The sequence below is a fragment of the Neltuma alba genome, unplaced genomic scaffold, assembly GCF_004799145.2.
Source record: "Neltuma alba isolate B1F8T4 unplaced genomic scaffold, ASM479914v2 tig00011198_pilon, whole genome shotgun sequence".
NCBI lineage: Eukaryota > Viridiplantae > Streptophyta > Magnoliopsida > Fabales > Fabaceae > Neltuma > Neltuma alba.
In genome coordinates this window covers 71,390-91,919 of record NW_021635922.1, presented here as the reverse complement: position 1 = coordinate 91,919, position 20,530 = coordinate 71,390, and the positions used below count along the sequence as shown (strand labels likewise).

At 34.2% G+C, this 20,530-nt stretch overlaps 2 protein-coding genes across 5 annotated transcripts; one reads left to right on the top strand and one right to left on the bottom strand.

Annotated features, from left to right (window-relative positions):
• The first annotated feature begins 6,041 nt into the window (after positions 1 to 6,041).
• LOC114762176 (serine/threonine-protein kinase 24) lies at positions 6,042 to 16,358 on the top strand. 4 transcript variants are annotated; one of them, XM_028951635.1, is made up of 21 exons: positions 6,042 to 6,168; positions 6,739 to 6,880; positions 8,174 to 8,230; positions 8,749 to 8,776; positions 8,853 to 8,975; positions 9,519 to 9,630; positions 9,761 to 9,798; positions 9,935 to 9,988; positions 10,415 to 10,483; positions 10,615 to 10,731; positions 10,830 to 10,898; positions 11,772 to 11,851; positions 12,123 to 12,251; positions 12,325 to 12,550; positions 12,924 to 13,013; positions 13,108 to 13,275; positions 13,643 to 13,767; positions 13,841 to 13,973; positions 15,282 to 15,406; positions 15,530 to 15,712; positions 16,091 to 16,358. In XM_028951635.1, exons 2-21 carry the CDS (start codon positions 6,786 to 6,788, stop codon positions 16,107 to 16,109), a joined length of 2,040 nt encoding a protein of 679 aa, XP_028807468.1. In that variant the 5' UTR covers positions 6,042 to 6,168; positions 6,739 to 6,785; the 3' UTR covers positions 16,110 to 16,358. The 4 variants fall into 4 exon arrangements, with proteins under 4 accessions (XP_028807468.1, XP_028807469.1, XP_028807471.1 ...); XM_028951636.1 differs by lacking the exon at positions 6,042 to 6,168 and having other exon boundaries at positions 6,385 to 6,880; positions 9,764 to 9,798; XM_028951637.1 differs by lacking the exons at positions 6,042 to 6,168; positions 6,739 to 6,880 and adding an exon at positions 6,911 to 7,620.
• Positions 16,359 to 16,984: 626 nt separating this feature from the next.
• LOC114762199 (PRA1 family protein H) lies at positions 16,985 to 19,320 on the bottom strand. Its single transcript, XM_028951658.1, has 4 exons — positions 18,843 to 19,320; positions 17,997 to 18,133; positions 17,464 to 17,535; positions 16,985 to 17,377 (listed from the first exon to the last, which is right to left on the bottom strand). Exons 1-4 carry the CDS (start codon positions 19,256 to 19,258, stop codon positions 17,301 to 17,303), a joined length of 702 nt encoding a protein of 233 aa, XP_028807491.1. The 5' UTR covers positions 19,259 to 19,320; the 3' UTR covers positions 16,985 to 17,300.
• Between the last annotated feature and the right edge of the window lie 1,210 nt (positions 19,321 to 20,530).

The following is a 20,530-nucleotide window of genomic DNA, read 5'->3' as shown; positions in this document are numbered from 1 at the left end:
AAAAACAGAAGGAAAATCAGTATTTAAATATTGATTCATTTAGCAGCAAACGAGCATCTCAATCGCAAATTGAGAATTACATTTGAAAACTTAGATATAAATCTAAAAAATTTATATTTTTCTCTTTTAATTTTAAATCAGTTATTAGTTTTAAATTTGATTTGATGCAAAACAAAAAAAACCTCAATTCTTATATTATAATCATTCAAAATATTAGTCCTTATCTTTTAAATATAAAATTATATATATAAGAGCTTGGTTTGGGGATTAAAGTTTGAAATAATTCAAAATATATGGATTTTTTTACCAGAGTTACGATTAGGTTTTAATCAAGTTAAAATTATCAAAATAGAATTGCGCTGATTCAAATACTAAGAACAACCATTTCAAAATTATAAGAATCAAACGATCAATTTTTCCCACGAGTATGCAATCGAGACTTCAAAGTTTGCGAAAATTTGATTTAATATTTGCACTTTATTTTTCAGAAAAATTTTATGGAATTAACACGTTCAACCCTGACTCTCATTCTTCCAATTAATAATATGACTCTTATAATATCATGAACTAATGTTTCAATTTTCACCAAGAAAGGTGTTTAAATTTAGTATCCGACAGTATCTCAAATAAGATTACGTTCAATAGAAGGATATCTATATACAAAAAAAATGACCCAAATATATGACCACTGTTTTATCCTTTGAAGGATAAAACAGGTTGACGGTAATTATTATCTTTTACTATTTCCGGTTTTTAATATAAGAACTAATTGACTAATTTGAGTAAATTAAAAAAACTAGTTAAATTATTTATTTGTAATAATAAGTATTGTTTTTCTTAAAATATTCTTGCTAATCAAGTGTATGAGCTAAAATTACTATTATTCTAAGGACTTATCTTGAGAAAAATGGATAAATAAGAGAAATAAAATAGATTGATATATTATATTAGGACCAAAATAAAAATCAAACGAGTCCTTATATTAAGGATTGGAGGCACTAATTTTTATTAGCAAATTAATATACTAGGAAATATGTATTTCTTAAAAATCTAAAAGTTGGTCTTTCCCCCTAACAAACGAAATTTCGAAAGTCTAAGAACAGAAAGTTGAAGCTGTCTCGGTAGCAAGGTTGACTGATGACCAAAGTTAGTTTGGCATGAATGCACATGTTTCACACATTTCACACAGTGAACATGTTTGAACTTTATTTTGAACTTTCGTTACATGAATTTAAACTCCATTTTAGACGCGCACACACAAATTTTCTAACAGTTCACATCGAATGTTCCTTTGTTTTTTGACCAGGATTTTGCAGCCCAAATTCTCTGACGTGTTCTTTCCAAATAAGCAAAATGGTTCTTAATGTGTTGGCGAAAATTCATGAACGTGATGAATATCTGTCATTTCTTCTCTCTGTGCTGGATAATTAGGGTGTTTGACTTTACAAAACCCAAAAATGTCAATGATCTTCAAAGTTGAACCAAAAATAAACTGTTAGGGATTCAACGTGTGGCTGAACTGCCACTCCAAATTACCAGTCTTAGAAATTTAAAAATCTTTTTATTGTTTATTTCTATCTGGATGCTAGCTAGCTTTTGCACCCAAAAATAACCAAATTCTCTGTGTTTTTCTCTTGGAAGTTGGCCATCAATTTGCCAAATTTTGACTTCTCATGTACATCCCTGAATTTTATTATAGGTTTTCTAACAAAAATCTCAGCCTTTTTTTTTGTAAAAAAATATTTTAACCAGTTTGAAAAACATAACTTATATTGAGTCTTAATTAAGTTAGATTGAGCAGGCTAATGAGGTATTTGGATAGAAATAAAACTATGATTTTAAAAAGTGATTTTACGGTTTACGAAATAAATATGTAGAAGAGTTTATCTTGATTTTAAAAAAATACTTTTAAAAAGTATTTATAGACTCATCCAAACACCCTCTAAAACAAAAATAGGTGTAAAAGATTCGCCCCTCATACACAAGACTTGAACATTTGACTGTATTATTACTTTCATATCATTATGTTAGTAAACTAAAATAAAATTAATGCTTTTCTTTAATTTCTTTAACTCTCAAAATAGAATTATATATGAGGGGATTCAAACGATACAATATCTACGTCTTTTAATCAGAAATTTTGGGATTGTCAAAAGAAGACTTTTTTGTTAGTTGTTTATTTAGTATGATCATGTGATCAAAATTATGATACGTGTGCCTTTTTAATCCAAAAGCAAAAATAAAACATACGTGAATGTACCAAAAAAAATTGTGAGAGGTGAATTAATTTAGTTAGAAGTGAATATTTATGTAAGCTAAAGATATAAAAGAATGGAAGAATGGTCAAGGTATTTTTTAAGTTAAATAATTAAAAAAAAAGGGATAAGAATCAAATAATCATATTAAAACTTAGCATAACAATAAGAAAAACTAAATACATGCATTTTATGGATTTACCCACAGAAGAAATAATCTGAATCACTTTTTTTTTTTGGCCGCATTCTGAATCACTCGTTCCCAGACATGAAATAAATGGCTTAACATAGGAACTTAGGCCCAACTCAAGCAACTTAGCCCAATGAAATTATTGGGCATAAAATGATAGGCCCATATTTATAAGCGGACATTGAAGAGGAATCCAGCTCATTACAGATTCCTGCTCCCTTGTGTCTCTCAATCGCCCATTTTTGTTCAAAAGGGCAAAAAAAAAAAAAAAAAATCAATGCAGGAGACGATTTGGGAATAGTGTACTGATGATATTATTTTAGTTGTATCCGATATTAAGTCAAATATACTGCTCCTCCTATCCTTAATATAAAACATATTTAACTAATGTGATTAGGAAAGTGTTTAGATAGAAACCAAACCATGGTTTCAGAAGTGCTTTTATGGTTTACGAAGTAAATATGTGGAGGAATTTGTCTCGTTTTGCGGAAAAGTAATTATGAAACTATGGTTTGGAGGTTGCCAAACACCTTATAGATTAAGGAAGTTAGGTAAGTTAGTTAATTATAAGAAATGTGACACGTTTTCCTAAAACACCATAATCATTTTTCTTAATACCCCACCCCCATTCCTCTTCTATTTGATTATGATTGAGGGAGTATCCATAAGAGTAATTTAGAGAAAATTAATAAATATGAGAAATGGGTCTTATGTTTAGGATAAAAACTAACTTAACAATTGGTTCTATATTAAGGACCGGAGGACTATAACTAATATTACCTTGATCTTTAATATAAGACCTTGTCTGACTTTTATTTTGATCCTAATTATAAAACTCCAATCCACTTTGTCTCTCATATTTATTTATTTATTTTCAAGATAGTCCACTTAATAATAATAGTTCTAACTAATAAACTTGATTAGTAAGGATATTTGAAAAAAGACAACACCTATTTATTACAAATAATTAGCTTAACTTATTTCCTTAATCTACTCAAATTAGTCAACTAGCTTTTATATTTAGGATCGGAAGTAGTACTATTTTTTTTTAATATAGAAGTTAGTTGACTAATTTGAGTAGATTAAAAAAATTAATTAAATTAGTTAGTGATTCTAAAATATCATTATTAATAAAATTTACTAACTAAAACTATCATTTCATGAAACATTTAATATGTGTAGTTACTATAAGAACTATTATAAAAACAATAATATATATAAAAAAATTTATATTTAAAATCAAATTAAAAATCAAAATAGTTTTAGTCTTTACTTACTACGGTACTAAATTAAGGTCAGGGTGCATCGGAATGAAGTATTTTATGATGCAATACATTAAAAGTGGATGAATTTCAGGCCTGCATTAGCGCTCCCAAACGTCCGTTTGATTTCAATGGATACTCATCATCTCTCCCACCGGACGGGACGGCTTCGACTATAGCAAGACCCTGATGATCCGATCTGCCAGTGCTTTGTTTGCTTTCTCTGCAAACTTCTTTGCTCTCAATCTCCCTCTCTTCATCTTTTTCACCCATTACTTTCTCTACTGCCTCTTTCACTTTCTCCCTCGTCTCTCCATCCTCATACTTGTTTAGTTTCTTCCCCAAAATTCATACCACTCTCAATTCCCAACGTTACATCTATTTTCAACGTACACCTGCACAATAACCGTCTCGTTATAAACAAATTTGACAAGGAAATAGAGAATATGTTACCAGTGGCGCGCATCCAGAGTGTGTTAAGATTGCTCCAATCACTGTGTGTGAGAGTATCACCATCTCCTCTTGCTTTCACTCTCTCCTCCAGTCCATCTTCCTTCAGTATCTTCTCCCTGTCCTCTCCATCAATTTTTATGGTGTTACACGGTTCAAGCTTCCAAGGCAGACACAGACGAAAGATCTTGCAGGCCATGGATCAAGCCTCTTCAAATATTATTATTCTTCGGTGGAGTCTGTTTTAATTTGCCTCTTTAAACCCTATCCATGTCGTCCTTGTTTTAAGAGTGAGACTGAACCCATACACCGCCGCCAAGGAATGTTGAACAATACAGGCCATGGTGGAGGGGTTGAAGCTAGCGCCGCCGAGGATTCTGCCGACTGGACCGTTAATGACGACGAGAATGGTGGCAATGACGGTGATGAGGGAGAGGCCTGCGAATGCAGAAGTAACGTAGAGGTTAGAATGCTGGCAGATTTGGGTCTTGCGACAGTCACTTCATCCATGAAGGTGAGAGATGATTTCCCGGGGAAGTAGACGGTAGGGATGAAATTGATCCGTCTTTAATAAAAGAGAAGTTGCAAATAAAGACTCCAAACATGTAAAATTGTGATTTGGGATCCTGAATTTGGAAAATAATAAATAAAGACTCGGTCTATTTTTACAAATATGAAATGTGGGTGAAATGTCTTAAATGTCTCTCAGTTAAATTATGATTTGGTCTATTGAAATTGTCATTCACTAAAGTGAATTTATCATTTCCCATAGTCAACTTATCATCTGGCATACCCTCTGTCAAGTTGTGATTTGATCTACTGAAGTTGTCATTCGCTAAAGTGAACTTGTCATTTCTCATAATCAACTTGTCATTTGACTGAGAGACATTTCAAACATTTCACCAACATTTCATATTTGCAAAAGTGAGAGTGGGTTCTTATTTGTTATTTTCTAAATTCAGGGTCATAAATTACAATTTTACATATTCAGGAGTTTTTATTTGCAATTTTTCCTTCAATAATAAATTAGGAGGCAAAATTAATGCACGTTAAACCAAATTTAAATCAATATTATGGACACTTGATTGCTTGTTGCTTACTTGAACATCTGGATGGATGGAGTTAACCGGTACAAAATGAAATTAAAATAAAATGAATAGAAATTAGAAATGACTTAAAAATTGTGTGCTTGAAACTAAGATGGAAGTAAGAGAAATTAAAGATGAGTTAAGAATTCAATGTTTCTATGAAGGAAAGAGACAAAACTTTCTGAGCAACGAAACCTGAATGAAAGAGATAAAACCTAATGACAAGGAGCTATTGAGAAGATAAAATGACAGCCTGTAAGTTGCAATGCGACATATATTTATAGAATAATGAAATCTTAAACACAAGTATTGAAGAAGACTGCACTACGTGGAGAATGTATTGTTGAATAAAATTTTATATTTTATACCACGCATGTATATAATCTTAAAAGTAAGTTATATTTAGGAATGTTTAGATGGAAAGTAAACCATAATTTTAAAAATAATTTTATTATATACGAAGTAAATGTGTAGAAGAGTTTATCTCGATTTACAGAAAAGTATTTTTTAAAAGGATTTTTATTTATAAAAATTTGTTATTAAATTTTTAACTTTTTTTATAAGAATTTATAAAAATTTGGCATAGGCGGGTTTAACCAAAAAAAAAAAAAAACTTGGCAGCCTTCACAATTCCGGATAGAATCCGGCCCGGATCATGTTCCGTTGTATTTCGAACCAATAATGTCGTCCGTATTACAAAGCATGAGGGGCCCTCTAACCTCAATGCAAACGAAAGAGTTCGTTTCGATCCATTGAAGCTCCCTAAAGTCCCTGTTTTTTTTAGGAGGCTTCAACTGTGGCAACGTAGAAGGAGGAGTGACATAGACGTAGTCTATAAAATCTATATAATTGACGATAGATCATTGGCTTAAACCCACAACAAAATGGCAAAGTTCCCTCCTTGCTCAGAGTCGCATTCATGGGTGAGTTGGAATCCTGATTGCCCAATCTCGTTCCGCAAAATATACGAATATGATGAATGTTTACGGCACTGCCGAAAGCCCACAACCCGATACGCACACATACATATATGTGCGTGTGTTGTTATTTCGCATTCATTTCGTTTTCGCCAGTGGATATTAAGTGTCATCGCGCATTCAATTCTGTTGGGTGGTCACTTTACCATCCCACCTCCCACCTAACAATACTCAGGAAACGTTTCCAAGCTCATTGCTTTGCTTTTTGTCCAAGAGCTTCACTACATTTTATAATCTCCCCTCCGAAACAATAATAAACTTTAGTTATGGCAGAATTGGAATGCAATGCTTTTCTTTTGCATAATCATGTAATGAGTTACTTGAATGCTGACAATTTGTATTGACAATTGCTGTTCCAGAATGTGTGTATTCGAAGTCTACATTTAAATTGTGTGCATTCCCATTTCTGGTTATATGGGCATTTGGTTTGATCTGGATTGTGGGATTTGAGCAGTGTGGGGACGTGGAGATATTTGGATAATCTGTGCATCTCAGTTCTTGTGTTTGGTGTTTTAGTTGTATATGTAGCGACCGTATAAGGTTTTAAGAAGTTGCTTGTGAGAATGGCTGATGCAGCGGGTCTAGCTGAGGCAGCAGGATCAAGATTTACTTCCTTGGAGCTTATTGGACAAGGTTCATTTGGTGATGTCTATAAAGCGTAAGCGTTTACTGTTGGACTAATATATTGTAAATGTAAGATGCGGCTTCATGTTCTCCCATTGAGTCCATAGTTCTTCTAAATGGCTTTTGTTTAATCAAATCAATGGGTTTTTCTTGATTGTTTAAGATGCTTCTTGGGGTGCAATTATGCGAGCTAGATCCTGTTAATATCAGATAGACTTTTTTCCAAATGTTTATTTGTTCCATAGCATATAATAACGCCCAACTTCTGTAATCTGTAACTCGATGCAATCGAGAATAAAGGGCCGTTACTGAATATTGTAAGAAAGGAAAGCTTTGTCTGAATGCTGTTATTGAGGAAAATACAATGTTGAACTTCCTAACCATATTTTATATATAATAACTTGAATTGTTTCTCCAACAAAAAATAGAACACTCAAAAATGGATGCCAGGCAAATCCTCAAGATTTGCAAATCAAGGTGTAAAAATTAAACTGCCTTGACTTTTGCATTTTGTCAAGAATTAAGTGTTTCAACACAAATTATTTTGAATTTTTAATCATCAAGTGTTTGATTGTCGTCTCAGATAAATATTGTGAATCTTTGAAATAACTTATATATTTCAAGTGTGTCATTCTATTGGATCTCTTTTCCTAAAGTTTCTTTCAGAGACCAAACTCCAAAGACATTGCTGCACTTCCGTATCAATTAAAAGATCTGCTTTTGTTGGAAATTTAGAAATTAAAGTGATATGCCATGACGTAGATGCATGGTCAGGTGTGCATACAATTTATGATTAAGTATATCACCGTATTCTTAACTAATTCATGTCCAATTTCCGAGAGAGCTTCCTTTTTGGGAGATATTGGCATACTTGTCCTGGTTATTTGAGCTGGCAATTCTTACATATGTGCATAGGCTGCATGGCAGATAGCAGTTCTATTTAGTTGGCTGATTTTTGCTGGATATAAAAAGATGGTATATTTATGATTCATGATAATTGGTAATTCTTTTCCTTTTCAAATTAACGTCTACTTTATAATCTGTGATTATATAAATTGCTGTTTGATTATTTTATCGAGGCATTAATGTGATGGAAGAAAAGCATATGACTTGTCAAGTTTGTGAATTTTTCATTTGAATTTTTCAAGAGATTGAAAAAGGAGATTCGGTGGAACTCCCAAAGGCTTCCTGCGTCGTCATTTTACTTCATAAATGAAATAAAGCGGACCAGTTTTAAATAACGTTTTGGTCTTCTCTGAACATTGTTTTAGTAATAGGCCACAATATTAAACTGGGCCAGTTATATGTTGTGCTTCCTAATTTTCAGGTTTGACAAGGAGCTCAACAAACAGGTTGCTATCAAAGTGATTGATTTGGATGAATCGTAAGTATAATACTTTCTCCTTATCTTTGGCTCAATTTACACATTGCATGATGCTAGGAAGATAATGCAGCGAAAATAAAGTGGTCATCTGATGTTTAATTTGTATTTAACGTGTAATCAGAAACTAGATAAAGAAGGTGACTTGTAATCAGAAGCTATGTTTTGTGAGTAATATTCAGTGCACCATTCAGCTATCTCTCTCGTTCTCTCTCTGTCTCTCTCTCTGTCTCTTCTCTTCTCTTCTCTTCTCACCTCTTTCTACCACTACCCATCATCATCATTTATGGAAATCATTTAAATTGGGTATAATGCTGCGGAGAAACTTATCTATTTCTATGGAAAGCAACTAAATTGGGAATGATGCTATGGAAGAATTTATCTATTTCTGATTAAAAGAAGAAGAAGAAGAAGAATTTATCTATTTCATTTGATTGCCACATTGCACCTAGAACTTTTATGCATTACTTGCTTTGTGAGCTGCTTCATCGCCTGCTTTTTCTTCGTCTTTTCTGCTGCAGGGAGGATGAGATTGATGACATTCAGACGGTATGATCTTATAAATTATTTGTACATCCATCTGCTGTAGGCTGATGATTGTTAAAATCTAATTTGCTTTTGTCAGGAAATTGCTGTTCTATCACAATGTCGTTGTCCATATATCACTGAGTATTATGGCTCCTATCTCCATCAAACTAAACTTTTTATAATAATGGAGTACATGGCTGGAGGCTCTGTAGCAGACCTAGTAGGTTACTTCTGTTGACTTGCTAGTTACTACTGTATGTTGAACACATGGAAAATGATGTTAATGTTTCTCAAAATTCTGGATCTACTATCTTGATAAAGTTGTTATGCTATCTTTTGAACCGTTTCCTAATTCTTCTCTGGCGAGTGACAATGTAATTGGTGTGTTTATGCATTCAAAATATGCATAGATACGGATTATGATGTAGCATATTTCAATGCAAACAAATGAAGCATTGATGTTAGTTTTAGGTATGGTTCCTTTCCCAATGCCATGGCTATTCGCTTTGGTCCATGACCTTCTTCAGATTCATTGGCTGCATGATCTGTAGATGGATTTTGTTAGATTTATTTTCTCTGTCGTTGATATTGACCTTATATGTTTCAATCTTTGTATCATTATCATAAATAAAGTCTTATTTATGTATTTTCTACTCTATTTATCATTTTGTACATTTGCTAATGGTAATCTCTGATTTAGTAGTATGACAGATAGTCTTTGTTGTAGTTTTTGTTGGATCTAATGGTAATTTTGCTTCTGTAGCTTCAATCAGGCCAACCCCTTGATGAAGTGTCAATTGCTTGCATTTTACGTGACTTGTTGCATGCTGTTGATTATTTGCACGCTGAAGGAAAAATTCACAGGGACATCAAAGGTAGCATCCCCTATTCCATTCCCCTATGTTGTGCTTTAAAAGTGCTCCTCTTTCGACTTGCTATATGTAGTCTTGGACCTTTTTGTTCTTTAATTTTGTAGTTGATAATATCTGCTTATCAATTCTGCAGCAGCAAACATTTTATTGTCTGAGAATGGTGATGTGAAGGTATGTCTTATTCCCAACGAGGATATAGTTATCTGTTCTTCTGACAAAGGTTTCAAAAAAATCATATAAAATAACTTGAGAGTGGACTTGCATGTATTTAGATATGATTTTCTAAGTCAATCTGTGACTGTCGCAGGTTGCAGATTTTGGCGTTTCTGCTCAGCTAACTAGGACCATATCAAGGAGAAAGGTGAACACATTTCATTAAGGGTAGACCCTTGATCAATTGGATATGGATTGGCTGTTAACCCTATGTTTCATTTTTCTTTAAGTTTTTATTCAAACTGACAATAATTCTTTTATAACTTGCTACTCCTATCAACTTCTTCTCTAGAACAAAATTCTCTTTCTTCTTTTAATTAGACTGTTTCTGTAGACTTCAAAAGTGAAATAAATGAAAAAGAGCTGCATGATCTAATTTGATTTGGACAGTGAATTTCAGTTTGCTTTTGTTGTTTTTGTCCTTTTTTAGATCCCTACTATAGTACACCTCCTTTACTATTATTATTTCATTCAATGATTTTTTAAATATAATTTAATTAATTCTCTTTGAGTTGTAAAATACAAGTTAGTATTTTTCATCTCGTGCTGGATATGCTAATTATTTTGACAACAGACATTTGTAGGAACACCATTCTGGATGGCACCAGAGGTTATTCAGACTGCAGAAGGATATAATGAGAAGGTTATTTCATAACTATTCAAGTCATTTGTTAACTTCTCTGTTTGAGTCAGTTCTTTCTTTTGTATTCTTGTTAGACCTTAGAGATCATTAATATATATATATATATATATATATATATTCTGTTTGTGCAGGCAGATATCTGGTCTCTGGGGATCACAACAATTGAGATGGCAAAAGGGGAGCCTCCACTCAGTGACCTTCATCCCATGAGAGTGCTTTTCATCATCCCCCGTGAGAACCCACCACAGGTTGTGTTATTTAATGTCAAACTGGTTCATATGAAGTTCGATGTACAGAAATATTTTTCTAGTTTGAAAGAGTTGACAATTACCATTCTTTTGTGCAGCTAGATGAGCATTTTTCTCGTCCCATTAAAGAATTTGTTTCATTGTGTTTAAAAAAGCTTCCAGCTGAGGCAAGGGTCTATGCCATTCCCACTCTTACTGCTGATTCAATTTCTTTTTTCTTTTTCCCCCTATTGAGCACTTAGTATGATATTTTCATTGCGTACTTAGCATAATTGATTTTTTAATTGAGCACACAATATGATCTTTTAACAGTTAATTGCTTATAGAGCCCAGTGACATGCAATCCATGTAATTGACATCACTTAGTGGGACAAGGCTTGCGTTGATGTTGCTGAACACATAGTAGATTAAATTAAGTGAAGCTCTCAGACAGTGATACTGATAAAAGATTAGTTGTAGACTCCAAAACGAGCGAGAAAAGCTAATAAAGTACTTATATGAAATTATTATGCTCACTTTTGTTTGATATTAAAAATATTCTTTGCCTTTAACTTTACCAATTAGTTTTTGAGTTGAAGTGGTCCTTATTACAATATCAAGGCCTTTACAACTAAGTTGCCTTGCTCCCATCCCATGATAAAATTTAAGTTTTAGTTCAAGTTATGTTGAGTTTATGATTTGTCAGAACTTCAATTCCAGCGGGTTATCATTTGAGGTGTTGGAGATTATGATAAAACCATTCATAAGCTTTCACTTAATGGCTTGCATTTTTTATTAAAATTACTTTTGCCAACTTATTGACACCGCAGCCAGAAATTTCTTTTAATATGATTGTATTTACTATGCTCTTTAAGGATTTTTTTTTTTGGGGGAAAAGATGTGCTAAAAGAAACAAATAGAAAGATCTGAGCATGAATATTCAAAGTTTGCATCTCAAATATAACTGTTTTTACTCCCGCGGTTAAACTGGAAGTGAAACAGGCTAAGCAAGTGTTTCTCTTTCTCTTTCGTAAGTTTTCTTCTTTTGAATTTCATTTCAGAGGCCAAGTGCCAAGGAACTTCTCAAACATCGTTTTATTCGAACTGCTAGAAAGAGTCCAAAGCTTTTGGAAAGAATAAGGTGCGAATCACTGCTGAAATCTTGCTATATTTTGTTTCATCTTATTCTGTCTAGGTTGCTTTGTGATTATTTTTTTCTATTATCTTACTATTTCTTCTTACACTATGGTATCTTGAATTAAATGTAGATTATCTACTGAAACGTTGCATTACCGTTTTCTGCAGCAAGAAAATTTAACATTGATACTCCCTAGGCTGTAGGCTTTTTTTTTTTTTTTTTTGGGGACCAAATCCCTAGCTTGTAGTTGACATCCTGCCTTTTGGCTCGATAGGGAGCGTCCCAAGTATCAAATAACAGAAGAGGGGACACCTAGAAATGGTCCAAGAGGTGTAGGGGAGCCATCTGATACGATGAAAGTGGCAAGAGATTTAAGAGAAGAAGCCACTCAATCCATTTCCAGGTAGGTTCTTAATGTTCCTCGTTGTTTTCATATCATAAACTGATTTTTCTAATGGAAAATTTCTGATTGACAGTGGTCAGGGTAAAACTGTGAAGAATTCTGGATGGGACTTCAGCATCAGAGGATCAGAGGGCACTGGAACTTTTCGCAGTGTTGCACGACCACCTCAATATAGAGATAAGAAAACAGATATTTCCCAATATCAACTTGACCAAAATAAGGCAACAGAGAGAGAATATCTTGGGGCATCTTCCTATAGAAGTGCTCTTAATGAATCACCAGAACCTTCCCTTGAAGATGTAACTGACTTTTCTACTAAGTATATTTGTTTATATTTGTTTGTCTTTGACAAATAAGTTGGCTTAATCAGCTCTTTGTTGTTAAAGTAAGCATCAATATTGGGAATATTGGGGGTCTTTTCGTGGTGTCTTATAGGCTGAATTTAATGATCTATGCTAAACTCCGAAATTTGAATGGCTGAACTTCTAAATAGTTTGAATTATAGCATGTGAAATTTCTTATGTTCATTCGATATTACCACCAATTTAGAAGACATTTAACAAATAAAATAGCTGAAGTAAAATTTGACCTGGTCCAATGTATGAAAAAATAGTGTCAATTATGAAGTAAGATGGAAATCCATTTAGCCGAATAAATTTGGTCAATTTCCAGGATGAATTGTCTGGGACTGGATCAGGAACTGTTGTTATTCGGTCTCCGAAAGGATCACAATCATCACTCCTTCGTGACCAAAGCTCCCTGGTATTCTCCAGGCAGAATTGCTATAATAAGGAATTAGTTAGTTCTTATTGTTGTTCCATGCACTTGCCTAATGGAGGCTTTTTATAATATGCAGTCTAGCAGTAGGCATGCTTCTTTTGAAGATAATTCTTCCAGTGGAACTATTGTTGTCCGTGGTCAGCATGATGATTATGACTCTTCACAGACAGTGAGGTCCAGGCCGGGACTTAATGAGAGAACTGCAAATGCCTCACTTGAAGATAGTGTCTCAAATCTCGCAGAGGTTCTTTTTTGTACAAGATGTTAATTACAGATGTGTTTGTTACTTTAGCATGAAAGCATGATGCTGGAAAATAAAGAACATCTTTCACCCCTTCCTTTTTCTCTGTGAGGGATTGAATATTGATTGATTGGTATTTGGAATTTATTTAGCAAAAAGCCAAATTAGATTTTATCATTCTACTGTGTTACATATTTGCCAACTTACTCGTACATTTGACAGGTTCAATTTTGGTACTTTTCTCTAGTTACATATTTGTTGATACTTTAATTTTACATCCCGAAAATTTGCACTCTCTTGATTACCTATGAGCAATTTTATTGCTTGGACAGAGAAAATTGTCTTTGACAGCACCTTTTTGTTTTCCTAGGCAAAGGCTGCTATCCTAAGGCCAAGAAAAGGAAATACTCGAGAGAGAGTTGCACAGGGAAAGACTGGCAATGATTTGCAGGAAAGCAGAAGAAACCAAGTGACAAGCAGCTCTGATTTCTCAAGGTACATTCATCATCATAACGCTGGAGGTTTTCTATGATGAAGGGGTCATTTATATTCTCAATTTTGTTTTCAGATCATCTCGTGTAAACAATGGTCCACAACAGGGAATTTCAAGACTGCGCCATACTGATGATGATCAAGACAACGTCAGAATATTGTCATCCTCTGTGGCATTATCTGTTTTACTTATTCCTTCTTTAAAAGAGGTGACTATTTTTAAGCAGTCCGGTAGATCCTGTATTATGTTATAACTCTTGTCCTATATCAGGTTATGATATATAGCAGATCCATCAAGTATGGGCACGTTCAAAACAAAGACATATCCACGTCAAATGTGAAACTTTCTTAAGTATTAGATTTCGCCAAATAGTTTTGGCTGTACTACTGTTCCTGCCCTGTGTGCATGTTCATGTCCAAGCTTCTCAGAATTTAGTAAATAATGCAAGTTCCTAAATTGTTTCATATACCATAGTTCTAGCCTGAACTTGGATTATTTTCCAATCAGTATTGCATATTTCTAATAATAAGGCCAAGGTATGATAGACTGTTCAGAGAATAAATGCGAAGATTTCATAATGATGTCACACACATGCACATATAGTTGCTCCTTCAAATAAAAGATAAAATTGGCTACGAAAGTGCTTTTTTTAAGAAAAGATTTTTCTATCTGGTTCTCCTGTAGAAGCATGACATATGGATAATTTTTACAATGCTGCACATGATTAACTATTTTAAAACAGTTTCTTCTCCTGTTGTGTTTCTATTAGAAAACCTCATAATATACTCACGAGGAACTTAGCAGAGTCTTGGCCCTAGAACAATGCAGCAAGTTCCCTGCAAAAACCTGCTAACTTGGCTAGAGTCTTGGGAAGCATGTCTTTTCAGTCCTATTATGGAATTATAATGGGCCTGCTGGCCCAAGTGCTGTTACAAGCTGAAGGACTTATTGCAGAAAAGGGAAAGCATGGCAGAAAGGGGATTGAAAAGGAGGCATGACAACCTCTGCCACTAGTGGGGTTGTCGAAGAGTAGTTGATGAGAGAAAAAACTATGGCATGGGATTGAATGATTGATGAAGGGTTCAGGTAGTGGGCCCTTTTTTTTTTTTTTTGGAGGGAGGGGGGTTATGAAAGAATGTTGAAGGATTTCACCTGGGAGGGACACTAGCCCCTTGAAAGTGTCACTCTTTTACCTTTTAAATGTTGGGCTTTAAGTTGAGTAGCTGCTCTTTTCTAAACGTAAAAAGGTTGATAGTCTTGTGGGATCTTTTTTCTGGTTTCTATATATATATATATATAGAGAGAGAGAGAGAGAGAGAGAGCAGTGGAATCAAATCTCTGCCTTTGTGCTCTGTTTTAGCAGTGACCTTTGTTCTTCTATCCAAGTACCCTCGATTTTTAGTGCTTTTAGGGTTCTCCGGCCTTCAAGTTTTTATGTCCTCTATTTGCTTGTAGTTTGAATGGATTTTAATCAGTTAGAATATTTGATACATTTTTTTGGACGTTGATTATGCAGGCCTTTGCCAATGATCCAGAAGGGTCTACTGTACAAGAAATAATCAATTCACTCATACACATGGAGCACATAAAGTCTGGATCATGTGATGCTCTGGTCAAAACGTTGCTTCAGAGATTGGCCAGGTTTGCGTTCTATTCCAAGCAAAATTTATTTTGCATGCTAATAGAGAAACATAAATGTTTTTTTTATTTTTCATGTAAATTATACGAGCTAACCTGGTCTCCCCATGATAAAATGTTGATCAGTTCGAAGGAATCTTCATTGAAGGATCTGCAGGGGCTCGCAGCTCAATTATTCACCAAGGCCAAGTCAGCTCCTGAAGAATCCCAAAATGCAACTGCAGAAGTTGATGCCAGGAGGAAACAACAGAACAAAGAACTTCATTCAAATAGCAATCTGGGTCCTCTTGCAAGATTTCTTCTCTCAAGGTTACTGGAAATTATTTTTCGTCCTTTAATCTTTAAATAGTAAATTCCTTAGATCTTTTACAAGGAGAATGTTGATAGGAATACTTGAGCCAACATAGTGAGCTTTAGCTTAGCTCAAGTCTAACATTTGGGCCAATCTATGCATTTTAATCCATCTTGGGCTCAGCCCAGTCCAACCAAATCCATGAAAATTTTCACTTTTTTGAAATTTTGTGTGATATTCATTTTTCTGGTAACAAATCAAACATGATAAAGACAAGGTTGTTTGGATAATATTACCGTTAGGTATATCAATATTAGCAAAGGAGGGCATACTTCTCTCAGACTCATCTGGCACTAACCATGCTTGTGAATGTGTCTGGTTCTTTTGTTTCACAGATGGCAAGGTCAAGCCTAAAGGAATCTAAATCCAGTCTCTGAAGTGGGGGTTAGAAGCCACCTTTTTGTGGTGCTTTTCAGTTTATGCATTTAACCTTATTATTAACTGTAAATAGGTCGTTGTAAGATCTTGTTTGTCAATTTTCTAATTATGATTATCATTCTTTTTCCACATTCTTTTTCATACAGAGAAGCATTGCTGTTCAATTACATTAGGGTTTTGTATGGTTTCAAAAGATTGTTGCGTACTATACATTTTACTGGTGTCTGTCTTGTGGCAATGCTGAAGAATGAGCCAAGACTAGATTATTTGTGTTTTGGCTCAGTTTTATGTTCTCTTTGTTATGTAGAGTCTGTGAAACGACATTGTCTTCTGTGATACCTTTGAATAGAAAGCATGCACCGATCATAATTCATTTTCCCTGCGCATTGGAAAGTGCATCAATATGCTAATATTTTATCAATAATTGGTTTGATCTACCACTAATTTATAAGTCATGAAATTTCTCATTATCTCAGTAATTATCAATTCAGCCATCTTTTTCACAATCGTCAAATCAGCCATCTGGCTTGTATATACTTGATACGCAGGGAGAATAAAAAGTAATTGATGAAAAATGAAATATAAAATGGTATTTGTATTTGTATTTCTAAATAAAGTAACAAGAAAAAGAGATGAATAATAAATATAAAAAATAAGCATTACATATATCCCGATTTAATACAATAAATTTTCAAAAATTATACTCGTTAGACTAAAATTCAATGAACAAAAGAGTTATGCATTGTGCTTATTATGTGCCCATCAGTGAACCCCTAGACCATTTCATTTATCAAAATGATTTTCGATTGGAAAGTATAAACTTTGGCGTAAACGTGGGAAATACATGTAAATTAAAAAAGAAAAAAGCTATATTGCCATATACTTTATTTGTCATATACGTTTAAATTTCAAGTCATGAGGACGTCAAAGTCCTTAAAAAATCACATCACTATATGCAAGTCATAAGTGCAATGGTTATAGCAGTAAAATAATATTAAAACATCCAGGATAGCCCTGCCCTGCACCAGTAAGAACTTTTTAGAGGCTCATAAATTTCTACATGATGAGCATTATTTTCTGTTAGGCCCCTGAAAAAAAAAACAGAAAATCTTCTGTACTATAGCCCCTTGAGTTTTTTTAGCATGTTGCCCGCCCCTAGTGCTACAGCTACCACCATACTCTCCGTCGAGAAGGTTGCTTTGTTGCAGGGGTCAATTTTCGAAATGCTGCATGCAGAATGATGCCTGCAAATTGGATCTTGAGCTCAGAAGGAGCCGGATAAAGAAAACCAGTTCAGGAAGAGAAGAGGCAAATATAGCAAGACACTCACCAGCGTAACTGACACTTAATGCACAAAAGAGAGCCAACTGAACATTGAAGAAGATGAGAACAATAGCGGTTGCTGCAAAATTAGAGATTCAGAGAACCAGTTAACCATGCAAAGATAATGAAACAAGTAATATGCCACAAAAACTATGAAGTTCACAAAATTCAGTATGTTGCAAAAGATAAGGCTGGATAATAAGTTTGTTTTTCTGCATGTTTGGTTTCTTTCTTTCTTTCTTTCTTTTTCGGGAGGGGGGTGGGGTTGATGAATTAGGTGAGGATCACATATGATAAACTATCAAGAGATGGCCTTTCACAGAGGCAAAGCATTCTTAAATAAGGAACCACCAGAGAGAGAGAGAGATATTAACAATTATTTTGGACTTTTAGCAGTAATTGCATATACTGGAGGAACTATTGATGCTAGAAGCCTGTAGTCCACAAAAACCAAATGTTGGCAGAAAACTAATTTCCTCATCAAGTGATGAAAAGTAATTCATAAACATCAGACACACTCCCATAGAAATGAGTACTCACCACATTGGACAAGGCGGATTAAACACAGCCGAGTCACAGGATATTTAGCCAATCCCCATCTGTCACTACAAAACTTGAAAAATTCCCACAATGCTAAACATGATATCAATCCAAAAAGAGGAACTGGCATTTTATACCTGCAAACATCAATAGCAAGCACACTCAGCAAACAACAAAGAGGGCAGAAGATCAGAATGACACAGTCCAGCGTTAAATACCACAAATGCAACAATATAATATATAGAAAAACAATTAAAAAAAAATTCTCATCCTTAGAAATAAATATTCATCATTCACCGAAGAAACAGCCTTCTCCTGTGAAACCTATGTAGTTGCAACATAGTCACAAATATTCTCCACTTCTAACTATAATGGACCACAAGCTATATTCGAAGGGAGTATATAGATGGGAAACAAACCATAAACTAACTTCACAAACTCCCCCACAAATGAAAAAGCTAGCAACATGACCGCAGAGTTAGGCCAATTCAGCCTTCATTCCTTAAAGTTAGTGGATACGTAAGTTGGCTTTCGATTTTTTCTTCTTTCAAAAAACCTTATTACATATAAGTGCTTTGGCCATCTCTTAGTCACTGAACAATATGCAATAACGTGCAAGAGGGATGCCATTTTGAGAGACTAACTTGTATTATCACTTATCAACAATAAGCATAAAACAATAATAGGAACAAACTGTTACTAAACAAGCTGATAAGATATTCACTCATGTGAAAGTCCAAATATAAAGAATATAACTGAAATTCCATCCTTTGACATAAAAACCCGAGCACGCAAATAGATTAGATACTTCAAAAGGTAAGAACCAGAAGGCAAAGAAAACCGTACAAGGTGCAGGCAAAGAAGAGGATAAACAGATACGCATAATTACGAGCATAGCGCTTGACATTCTCCTGGACCCTCAAGCGAGCCTGAGACGGCGACGAAGGGAAAGAGTAGGAATCGCAACAACCAATAAAGGAGTGAGACCAGGATGGCGTCTTGCCGGCGAAATCCTCAGCAGCGAGCTTGGCGAAGGGGTTGAAAGTGAAGAGCGAGAGAAAGGTAAAGATGCGAGAGAATAAGGAGACGAAGAATCCGGCGGTGACCGCCGGAACGGCTTCGGAATTAGCGGCGGAGGAAGATGCGGCTGCGGCAGCAGTAGTACGTTGGTCGAGAATTTCGAGGTAGCCACTGTCACGAAGCCATGACTCGAAGGCAGGCTCGGGAACGCTGAGAGCCAAGGGATTAGCAGCGAACGCCATTATCGTCGTCGTCTTCTTCTTCCCAAATTCCAAAACGGCAACTTCTTTGCGCGCTTTTGTGTTTTGCGCGTTTGTTTGTTAGTTCCCTTGGCTTTCGCAATTTTTATAACTGGAATCTTTCCTGCTCAATTGTTGTTGGACAAGGAAAAAAAAATCCTGTTTAATTAGTTTCTATATTTTAATTTTACTACAAGTCACTCTAGTCATAAATTTATTTAATTACAAGTTACTCTAGTAATAAATTTAATTAACAAGTCGTTATTTTGATGACCTGGGATTCCTTTGTAACTCCAAAAGGCAAATTCTTTTTAATTTTGTCCCTACAAAAATTCATATTTATTTTTTGACGACCATATCTCTTTTGAAATCTCAGCATGAATGAGAATTAATTGAATCAAAATGTTTTCTTATGATTTTATGTAATTTGGGAATTTATGGTTGAAACATTTAAGGAAAATTTTCACACATCTTTACCTGATATTCTTGATTATATATATTTTGCCAACCTTAATTTTATATTCACTTCAATGTAAATCTTTTGAGGAAAGCATTATTAATAGGAAAGATCTTGCGGGTGTAATTGACAAATACGATAAAATACAAAATACACTAATAACTTCATTCTTCGTATACAGATATATAGTCAATTCAGAATATTGAAGGAAACTTTCCTAATGTTTTTATTTAAGTTTTCTAAATGAAAATAATTATATCTAACTTCTTACCAATTAATCATCTTGTACTTTAATGAAAATGTACAGAACATAATTGACTTACCCCAAAGACTTTCACTCAGATGGATTAGCTCTCCCACTCAACGCATCCCCACCTAATCCCTTTCCCCTCTGGTACAAGGCACAAATTTTCTTTGCACTAAGTTTTCTTCTTTTGAAATTATTTTTTTCAAAAAATTGCGTTCCACAGATAATTTATTCTCTATTTTGATTTTAAAATAAGACATACTGATTAAAAAATAGAATTCAAAATAATCTAAATAAATTTAAATGACCCAAATTTAAACATCTAAGCCTATTGAAATATTCTCAAATAAAGAAACATAAATCCTCCTGTAAGTGCAGCCAATTCCCCTGATCACGTGACCAAAAATTAGTTCCCGTGTCAGGTTGAGATACATCCATCACTTGAAGTGTGTACTTTACATGAACAAACATATAACTTTTTATAATTAATTTTATTTTAAAAAGTAGTAATATTGCTTATGAACCTGACCATGGATATATAATTAACCCTAACCAAGTTAAAGCCAACGAA

Bases quoted from the DNA above. Each gene is read 5' to 3' on its own strand.
- LOC114762176 (XM_028951635.1), top strand. From the start codon at position 6,786: ATGGCTGATGCAGCGGGTCTAGCTGAGGCAGCAGGATCAAGATTTACT. The intron at 10,899-11,771 runs GCAAGGGTCTAT...ATTTCATTTCAG, and splicing joins TAAAAAAGCTTCCAGCTGAG to AGGCCAAGTGCCAAGGAACT. The intron at 12,252-12,324 runs GTAGGTTCTTAA...TCTGATTGACAG, and splicing joins GCCACTCAATCCATTTCCAG to TGGTCAGGGTAAAACTGTGA.
- LOC114762199 (XM_028951658.1), bottom strand. From the start codon at position 19,258: ATGGCGTTCGCTGCTAATCCCTTGGCTCTCAGCGTTCCCGAGCCTGCC. The intron at 18,134-18,842 runs GTACGGTTTTCT...TGATGTTTGCAG, and splicing joins CTCTTCTTTGCCTGCACCTT to GTATAAAATGCCAGTTCCTC. The intron at 17,378-17,463 runs GTGAGTGTCTTG...TCCAATTTGCAG, and splicing joins ATTAAGTGTCAGTTACGCTG to GCATCATTCTGCATGCAGCA.